Source organism: Cherax quadricarinatus, chromosome 68, assembly GCF_038502225.1.
Source record: "Cherax quadricarinatus isolate ZL_2023a chromosome 68, ASM3850222v1, whole genome shotgun sequence".
Classification (NCBI taxonomy): domain Eukaryota; kingdom Metazoa; phylum Arthropoda; class Malacostraca; order Decapoda; family Parastacidae; genus Cherax; species Cherax quadricarinatus.
In genome coordinates, this window is record NC_091359.1 from 14,860,187 (window position 1) to 14,870,186 (window position 10,000).

At 40.6% G+C, this 10,000-nt stretch overlaps 1 protein-coding gene across 9 annotated transcripts in view; it reads left to right on the forward strand.

Moving 5' to 3' along the window:
- Positions 1–10,000, forward strand: part of para (sodium voltage-gated channel paralytic) — a 431,083-nt gene that overhangs the window by 281,651 nt on the left and 139,432 nt on the right. For all 9 annotated transcript variants that reach the window (XM_070099700.1, XM_070099707.1, XM_070099701.1 and 6 more), the window contains 3 exons: positions 4,175–4,319; positions 6,781–6,954; positions 7,420–7,662. In XM_070099700.1, the coding sequence (XP_069955801.1) occupies positions 4,175–4,319; positions 6,781–6,954; positions 7,420–7,662 (562 nt within the window). The remainder of the gene's footprint in view (positions 1–4,174; positions 4,320–6,780; positions 6,955–7,419; positions 7,663–10,000) is intronic.

Here is a 10,000-nt window from a genome sequence, read left to right on the forward strand (position 1 = left end):
GCTCTCCTAGTTGTCAGTAGGATGATACCATTGTACTGCTCTCCTAGTTGTCAGTAGGATGATACCATTGTACTGCTCTCCTAGTTGTCAGTAGGATGATACCATTGTACTGCTCCCCTAATTGTCAGTAGGATGATACCATTGTACTGCTCTCCTAATTGTCAGTAGGATGATACCATTGTACTGCTCTCCTAATTGTCAGTAGGATGATACCATTGTACTGCTCCCCTAATTGTCAGTAGGATGACACCATTGTACTGCTTCATTAATTGTCAGTAGGATGATACCGTTGTACTGCTCCCCTAATTGTCAGTAGGATGATACCATTGTACTGCTCCCCTAATTGTCATTAGGATGATACCATTGTACTGCTCCCCTAATTGTCAGTAGGATGATGCCATTGTACTGCTCCCCTAATTGTCAGTAGGATGATACCATTGTACTGCTCCCCCTAATTGTCAGTAGGATGATACCATTGTACTGCTCCCCTAATTGTCAGTAGGATGATACCGTCGTACTGCTCCCCTAATTGTCAGTAGGATGATACCATTGTACTGCTCCCCTAATTGTCAGTAGGATGATGCCATTGTACTGCTCCCCTAATTGTCAGTAGGATGATACCATTGTACTGCTCCCCTAATTGTCAGTAGGATGATACCATTGTACTGCTCCCCTAATTGTCAGTAGGATGATACCATTGTACTGCTCTCCTAATTGTCAGTAGGATGATACCATTGTACTGCTCTCCTAATTGTCAGTAGGATGATACCATTGTACTGCTCTCCTAATTGTCAGTAGGATGATACCATTGTACTGCTCTCCTAGTTGTCAGTAGGATGATACCATTGTACTGCTCTCCTAGTTGTCAGTAGGATGATACCATTGTACTGCTCTCCTAATTGTCAGTAGGATGATACCATTGTACTGCTCCCCTAATTGTCAGTAGGATGATACCATTGTACTGCTCTCCTAATTGTCAGTAGAATGATACCATTGTACTGCTCTCCTAGTTGTCAGTAGGATGATACCATTGTACTGCTCTCCTAGTTGTCAGTAGGATGATACCATTATACTGCTCTCCTAATTGTCAGTAGAATGATACCATTGTACTGCTCCCCTAATTGTCAGTAGGATGATACCATTGTACTGCTCTCCTAATTGTCAGTAGGATGATACCATTGTACTGCTCTCCTAATTGTCAGTAGGATGGTACCATTATACTGCTCCCCTAATTGTCAGTAGGATGGTACCATTATACTGCTCCTCTAAATGTCAGTAGGACGATACCATTGTAGTGCTTCCCTAATTTGCCTCTTAGGTGGTCACTGCGTAGCTAGCTTCTAGTACTCCCTGGCTAACCTCTAGCTTTGTATTACTGGCCCAAATATCGTCTTAATATTTCACTTTGTTGTTTGATAATGGCATCGAAAATGACCGAAATCCCGATTCGTTTTCTGCTTTAGATTTATGGGATTAAAGTCCGTTAGTGTCCCATTAGACTAAATTATTTAGTAACTTGAATAACTACCTAATATGCCCAGTTACATTCGTTACGACGCAGTTATATTCATTACGACCATTTACATTCATTACGACTTAATTACGTTCATTACGACTTAATTACATTCATTACGACCCAGTTATCTTCTTTACGGCCCAGTTACATTCATTACGACCCAGTTACACCCATTACGACTCATTACCTTCATTACGGCCCAATTACCTTCATCATGACCCAATTACATTTATTACGACCCAGATTCGTTACGGCTCAGTTACCTTCATTATGACCCAGTCATGTTTATTACGATCCAGTTATATTTATTACGACCCAGTTACATTCATTACGACCTAGTTACATTCATTACGACCTAGTTACATTTATTACGACCCAGTTACATTCATTACGGCCCAGTTACATTTATTACAACCCAGTTACATGCGTTACGACTCAACTGAGTACATGACCCAGTTACCTTAATTACTACCCTAATATTTCTATTTTTGTGCATTTACCTTAATTACTGTCATAATTACTTTCGTTATTACCCTAATGAGCTCAATTACTACCAGATCCCATTTCGTCACAGTTACCTTTATTACCAAATAATTAATTTAATTATAAAACAACTGTCTTAATTACAATCCAGTTACATTAATTATAACCCAGTTACCTTAACAATTCAGGTACCTTAATTATGACCCAATTACCTTAATAACTCAGTTACCTTATGACCCAGTTACCTTAATAACACTTCAGTTACCTTAGTTATGACCCATTTACTTTAATTACAATCCATTTACCTTAATTATGGCCCAATTACCATAATTACAATTCAACTTACCATAATTACAATCAAATTACGTTAATTATAATGCACCCTACCTTAATTATGACCTGCTTATATTAATAGCAGTCCAGTTTTCTTAATTATGACCCAGTTATTTTAATTATTTTCCAGTTACTTTAATTACAATCCAGTTACCTTAATTACAATCCACTTACCTTAATTATGATCCAGATTGCCTCTGTTAACCTCCACCAGAATATTAACGGGAGTGTCTTAATGTTGGTGAAGGGCTCTCGATCCAGGGAATTGGAGCTATCCTCCTTTTCCTCGGATCAAGCCTGATTACGTTCTGTTCCCCAAGCCTTTGTATGATCTCCTACGGGTTAAGCGCTTCCCCATGAATATAATAATATTTATAATTATAATAACAGTTAGACTGGTTTTCGTTTTCTAGGAAATGCTACTTCCTTGCTACTAGCTAGTAAAATTGCCCCACTTTCCCCATGAATACACCTTATTTTCTAGAATTCCTGTCTGTTTCTAGTACAGCTCTGTCCTAATATCAATCTGCTAGTTTTTGCCAAGCCTTACCGTCCCCTTATCTGCTAGTTATGGATGCTAGTTTGGCTCCTATTACGCTTCTGACTCCTCGTGGGTACTACTAAAATCTCTATCTAGTACTGTTGTCTAGTTCTAGATCTTGCCAGTCTAACTCTTTCCACACTCCTCGCGCCACCTGATATTACGTTCTGTCTAGTAAGCTTCTCTAACTAGTATATATCCTTGCTGCTTTGTTTAGTAACCTTAACTAGCTAGCATATATACCTGCTGCTTTGTCTATGACTTAACTAACGTATATACCTGCTGCTTTATCTAGTAACCTTAACTAGCTAGAATATATACCAACTGCTTTGTCTAGTACCCTTAACTAGGTATATACCTGCTGCTTTATCTAGTAACTTTAACTAGCTAGTATATATACCTGCTGTTTTGTCTAGTAACCATAATTAACTAGCATATATACCTGCTGCTTTATCTAGTAACCTTATCTAACTAGAATATATACCTGCTGCTTTGTCTAGTAACCTTAACTAGCACATATATCTGCTGCTCTTTCTAATAACCTTTAACTAGCGTATATACCTGCTGCTTTTTCTAGTAACCTTAATTATATATACCTGCTGCTTTGTTTAGTAATCTCAACTAACCAGTATATATATCTGCTGGTCTACCATCCTAGTTCACAACTTAGGTCTTGTATTAACAAACCTTACTTTGTTAATTAACAAACTAACTCTTGTCCCTCCCTATTTCACCATTTCCTAGCATGCACCCGCCATCTTTCTAACCCTTCCTGCTTTATCCACTCCAGTCTTTTAATTCCCTTATTTATCCACTCCAGTCTTCTGACTCTCCCTAATTTATCCATTCCAGTCTTCTAACTCCCTACTTTATCCATTACAGTCTTCTAACTCCCTAGTTTATCCACTCCAGTCTTTACCTCTCCCTAGTTTATCCACTCCAGTCTTCTAACTCCCTAACTTACCCATTTCAGTCTTCTAACTCCCTAGTTTATCCACTCCAGTCTTCTAACTCTCCCTAATTTATCCATTCCAGTCTTCTAACTCCCTAATTTATCCATTCCAGTCTTCGAACTCCCTAATTTATCCATTCCAGTCTTCTAACTCCCTAGTTTATCCACTTCAATCTTCTAACTCTCCCTAGTTTATCCACTCCAGTCTTCTAACTCCCTAGTTTATCCACTCCAGTCTTCTAACTCCCTAGTTTATCCACTTCAGTCTTCTAAGCCATTACCCCTCCACCTCCCGTGCGTGCTACTAGCCGCCAGAACTAGCAACTAGCCCCTGGCTTCTCCCCTACAGGCCCTGCCCAGCGGGATACATCTGCTTGCAAGGCTTTGGGCCCAACCCAGACAGCGGATACACCAACTTCGACAGCTTCGGGTGGGCCTTTCTCTCAGCCTTCAGGCTCATGACCCAAGATTACTGGGAGAATCTTTATCAACTGGTGAGTTATGGACAGAATACTGGGAGAATCTTTATCAACTGGTGAGTTATGGACAGAATACTGGGAGAATCTTTATCAACTGGTGAGTTATGGACAGAATACTGGGAGAATCTTTATCAACTGGTGAGTTATGGACAGAATACTGGGAGAATCTTTATCAACTGGTGAGTTATGGACAGATTACTGGGAGAATTTTTATCAACTGGTGAGTTATGGACAGATTACTGGGAGAATCTTTATCAACTGGTGAGTTATGGACAGATTACTGGGAGAATTTTTATCAACTGGTGAGTTATGGACAGATTACTGGGAGAATCTTTATCAACTGGTGAGTTATGGACAGATTACTGGGAGAATCTTTATCAACTGGTGAGTTATGGACAGATTACTGGGAGAATCTTTATCAACTGGTGAGTTATGGACAGAATACTGGGAGAATCTTTATCAACTGGTGAGTTATGGACAGAATACTGGGAGAATCTTTATCAACTGGTGAGTTATGGACAGAATACTGGGAGAATCTTTATCAACTGGTGAGTTATGGATAGATTTCTGGGAGAATCTTTATCAACTGGTGAGTGATCTGATAGATTACTAGGAGAATGTTTTCTCAACTGGTAATTGTTGTTTGGTAACTCTGTGGGCCATCGTATGACCCACAGCGCTACCAAACAGAAACACTTGCCCTGTTTCCTGGCAAACCTAACCTAACCTAACCAAACCAAACCGAGCCTAACCTACCTTAACCTAACCTAACCTAACCTAACCTAAACTAACGTAGCCTAACCTAACCTAACCTAACCTAAGCTAACCTAACGTAGCCTAACCTAACCTAAACTAACGTAGCCTAACCTAACCTAACCTAACCTAACCTAACCTAACGTAGCCTAACCTAACCTAACCTAACCTAACCTAAACTAACGTAGCCTAACCTAACCTAACCTAACCTAACCTAACCTAACCTAACCTAACCTAACCTAACCTAAACTAACGTAGCCTAACCTAACCTAACCTAACCTAACCTAACCTAACGTAGCCTAACCTAACCTAACCTAACCAAACCGAACTTAACCTAACCTACCGTGTTAACGATTTTTATTATAAGTGTTAGAATTATGTCAGGCAAGTGACAAGTCATATTCTATCTCATTTTCACTGTTTTTTATTTGTATCTTCACTGTCTTTAGTGATTTATCACTATTTTTCTTCACTGTTCTTCCCGTAAATGACTTGAAGATTAAGATGTTTCACTTACACAGTAGCTTCTTCAGTCACATACAGAGGCAGCAGTAGTAATGTAATCATGATAATGTAATCAGTCCATCAACCTTTGAGAAAAAGTATTTGAGATTGACTAATTACATCTTCTTTATTTTATTACTACTGTCCCTTTGTATGTGACTGAGGAAGTTTACTGTGTATGTGAAACTTTGTATGTGACTGAGGAAGTTTACTGTGTATGTGAAACTTTGTATGTGACTGAGGAAGTTTACTGTGTATGTGAAACTTTGTATGTGACTGAGGAAGTTTACTGTGTAGGTGAAACTTTGTATGTGACTGAGGAAGTTTACTGTGTATGTGAAACTTTGTATGTGACTGAGGAAGTTTACTGTGTATGTGAAACTTTGTATGTGACTGAGGAAGTTTACTGTGTATGTGAAACTTTGTATGTGACTGAGGAAGTTTACTGTGTATGTGAAACTTTGTATGTGACTGAGGAAGTTTACTGTGTATGTGAAACTTTGTATGTGACTGAGGAAGTTTACTGTGTATGTGAAACTTTGTATGTGACTGAGGAAGTTTACTGTGTATGTGAAACTTTGTATGTGACTGAGGAAGTTTACTGTGTATGTGAAACTTTGTATGTGACTGAGGAAGTTTACTGTGTATGTGAAACTTTGTATGTGACTGAGGAAGTTTACTGTGTATGTGAAACTTTAACAATAAAGATACCTGACTGTTGAACATGTATCTTCAACTTCAACTTGTCGGTATTTTATATCATTCTCAGTGTAATTGACTTGTTATATTCACTAGTTTTCACTGTTTTTTTCTGATTTATATTCTCATTTTTCGTCTTTCCAGAAGTGTGCGTGTCATATACTCATTTTCACCGCCTTATCCGCAAATGACTCATTGTCTTTCCTTTAGTGACATTAATTTTCTTCTTCACTTTTTTCCCATAACTGACTTGTTATAGTCACTCATTTTCAGTTTTTTTTCTTCGTAAGTGACTTTTAACATTCTCATTTTCACCATCTTTCCCGTAAGTGACTTGTCATGTATTCATTTTCACCTTTCCCGCAAGTGACGTGTCATATTCCATCTCGTCTGCCACGTCCCTTCCTCAGGTGCTGTAACCTTCGACCACGTCACCTTCACCCTCACCTCCACCGTCTTTCCTCACAAACTCTTTGTCATATTCCACCTCACCTTCACTGACTATTCCCCGGTCTTACAGGTGCTACGCTCAGCCGGTCCCTGGCACATCATATTCTTCGTGGTGATCATCTTCTTGGGCTCCTACTACCTGGTGAACCTTATCCTGGCTATCGTAGCCATGTCCTACGATCAACTGCAGAAGAAGGCGGAGGAGGAGGAAGAAGCGGCCTTATTAGAGGAGGAAGCACTGAGGGTAGGTACTCTCCTTGGCTGATGGTGAAGGGCTCTTGATTCCAGGAATCTAAAAATTAGTGACTAAGATTAGTGTATAATAGGAGCTAAGGCTCGGCAATGTGGTTGAAAGGGGAGGCAGCGATGTTATTATTATTATTATTATTACTATTATTATTATTATTGGGGGCTGATTGACATTATAAGGGGCTTCAGCCCCCCGGATTGGATTTAGCCTATTTCTTACCCCTTTCTCAGCGTCTGGGGAATGAATGGCCATTCCTCAGACGTTGTGATTAAGGGGAATAAGATAAAGAAGACATGTGCAACAGTTGAGTATCTTGATTGTCGAAAAACTGCGCCTACAATCTAGGCTTCTTCGGTCACACTGCAGAGGAGACGGTAGAAACAGTGGAGAGGTGGAAGAAGCTATGAGTTGTCAGTCTCCAGGCTGACCATTATTATGGTTTTTATTCTCTTGCCACAGGAGCAAGAGCAAGCGGCGCAAGAGGCGACTAACCAAGCGTTAGCCATGGCGAAACACGACACCGATGTTGGGTCGATGGGCAAGTCTCCTTCAGACTTCTCGTGTCGCTCCTACGAAGTCTTCGTCGATCAGGACAAAATCATCGACGACAACAACAAGGAGAAGATGTCGATCAAGAGTGAGGGGGGAGAGTCGATGCAGGACTTCAAGGCGAGACCCAACGGCAAGCTGGCCACCAGGAAGGTCAGTGGAGCCAATCTTTGTGCTCTCCCTCGTGTAGGGTTCCCTCTGTGGGGTTCCCTCCTGTAGGGTTCACTCCTCTAGGACTTCCTCTTGTGGGGGCTCCCTCTTGAGAGCTTCTTCCTCTCGGGCTCTTCCTCAAGGACTCTCTTGTGGGACTCCCTCCTCTGGGGCTTCCTCCTGTGGGACTCCCTCTTCTAGGGCTTCCTCCTCTGGGGCTCCGTCTTACGAAGCTTCCTTCTGTGGAGCTTTGTTCCACAAGAGGAACAAACAAAACAGCGTTCCAGCGGGGTTCACCTCTCTTCTCAACACTGCAACATACAACTGTGTTCGCAGTAAAATCGTTATCACGACGCTTCGTCCAAGACATTATCAAGTAGCCTTATACTAGATAAAGTCCATTCCTGGGCGAAACGTCATAATACAGATTTCACCTGCATCCATTTTATCTTTCTCTCTTCGTTTTAGCTTACGACATGGTTTATATAATCTGTAGTTCATTTACTCGCTCTAAGTAATGAATTGGCTACAGCATTCTTTGACGTTCAAAACATTAGCCATTGGATAAAATTTAAGTTTGATAAGTAAGACATGTGCAACAGTTTGGTATCTTTATTCCGAAACTGTTGTACGTGTGCCTTACTTATCAACCTGTCGGTATTGTATACTATTTTCATATTCAAAACTGAAGTTTCATTTCTGTTTTATATTCCAGTTTCTCATTTTTTACTGCTCGCTACGAGGGGTGTTAAGTGATAGATCTTTATTTACTAAAGTTTTTAACCCCAGACACAGTTCCAGATAATGTTCTTGTTTTATACAGTCACCTCTCTTATTAAGCTCCTCTGTATATTGCAGTATAAAGTGCGATTGAAAGAGGTGCATCGCAAACTGTATAGCAAGCACTGTGAAGGCCTTTCCATGAGCTGTTGAATATTTGGATGTACTTCTCCGGTCGCATGTAACTCGAGGAGTTATATGAGACAGCTGACTGTAATTGTGTATATTGCCCTGTTTCCGGATATTACAGTGCTCTTGCTTCGATGCGAGGTTGTGTGCGGGGCCTGACTCATCAGAGTGACTTTCCGTGCTAAATGGAACAGGCCCCGAACACACACCTTGCACTACGCCTCTCTGTACTGCTGCTGTAGCTCTCCATATTAGTAAGCCTAGCCACCCACTCCATTATAGCATCTAGTTGGATGTTCCTCCCTAGACCCTCCACCCAAAAAAAAAAAAATTATCTAGCATGAACCAATCATCTGGAATAGTAACTTGAAAGCCACGGATTAGCCCAACTATAGGAACTATAGCAATGCAACCGCGTATGTCTTAGAGCAGTGGTCCTCAACCTTCCTACACAAGCCTGTTACATTTGGTGGTCAAATGTGTGATGAAGGCCACACAGTTTTGTTGACACTGTGCAGTGTGGAACCTACATAACAGTGAATTTCATAATTTCATGTAAGGGCCTCATCTATTTCCTGGGAGGGCCACATGTGGCCCACGGGCCGCAGGTTGGGGACCCCTGTCTTAGACACTATGTACTAGGACTAGCTGCATGGGTGCTCTACAATAGCCCATCTTCATTGATGTTTCAAAGCTGACATAATTAACACTGGGATAGTTGATGGTGAAATAGTGAATACAAAGACAAACACATGAGTAGAACAGTGTTCCGCGCTGTGTAGAGCCGTGTGATGATACTGATAAAGCTCTACATAGAGCGAAACATTGTCCCAACTAAAAGCTAGTACTGTAACGTGTGTCCTTGGCTTTGTACTTGTCGGTATTATATTACATCCGGAATAGTTGATAGTTAACAGTGAAATAGATAATAGTTCACAGTGTAATAGATGATAGTTGACAGTGGAATGGCTCATAATTGAGGGTGGAATAGAGGTGAGCATGCCAGTGCTGGAGAGGGTGAAAATCAGTAGAAAATTAATGTTGTAGAATGTGTTAACATTATTAATGTTGGAGAATGTTTTACATTCTTAATGTTTAAGAATGTTTTATATTCTTAATGTAAAACAAAGATTTCATCTCTCGGTGTACATACACTGATAAACACACACACACACCTCGGTGTACATACACTGATAAACACACACACACACCTCGGTGTACATACACTGATAAACACACACACCTCGGTGTACATACACTGATAAACACACACACACACCTCGGTGTACATACACTGATAAACACACACACACACCTCGGTGTACATACACTGATAAACACACACACCTCGGTGTACATACACTGATAAACACACACACACACCTCGGTGTACATACACTGATAAACACACACACACACCTCGGTGTACATA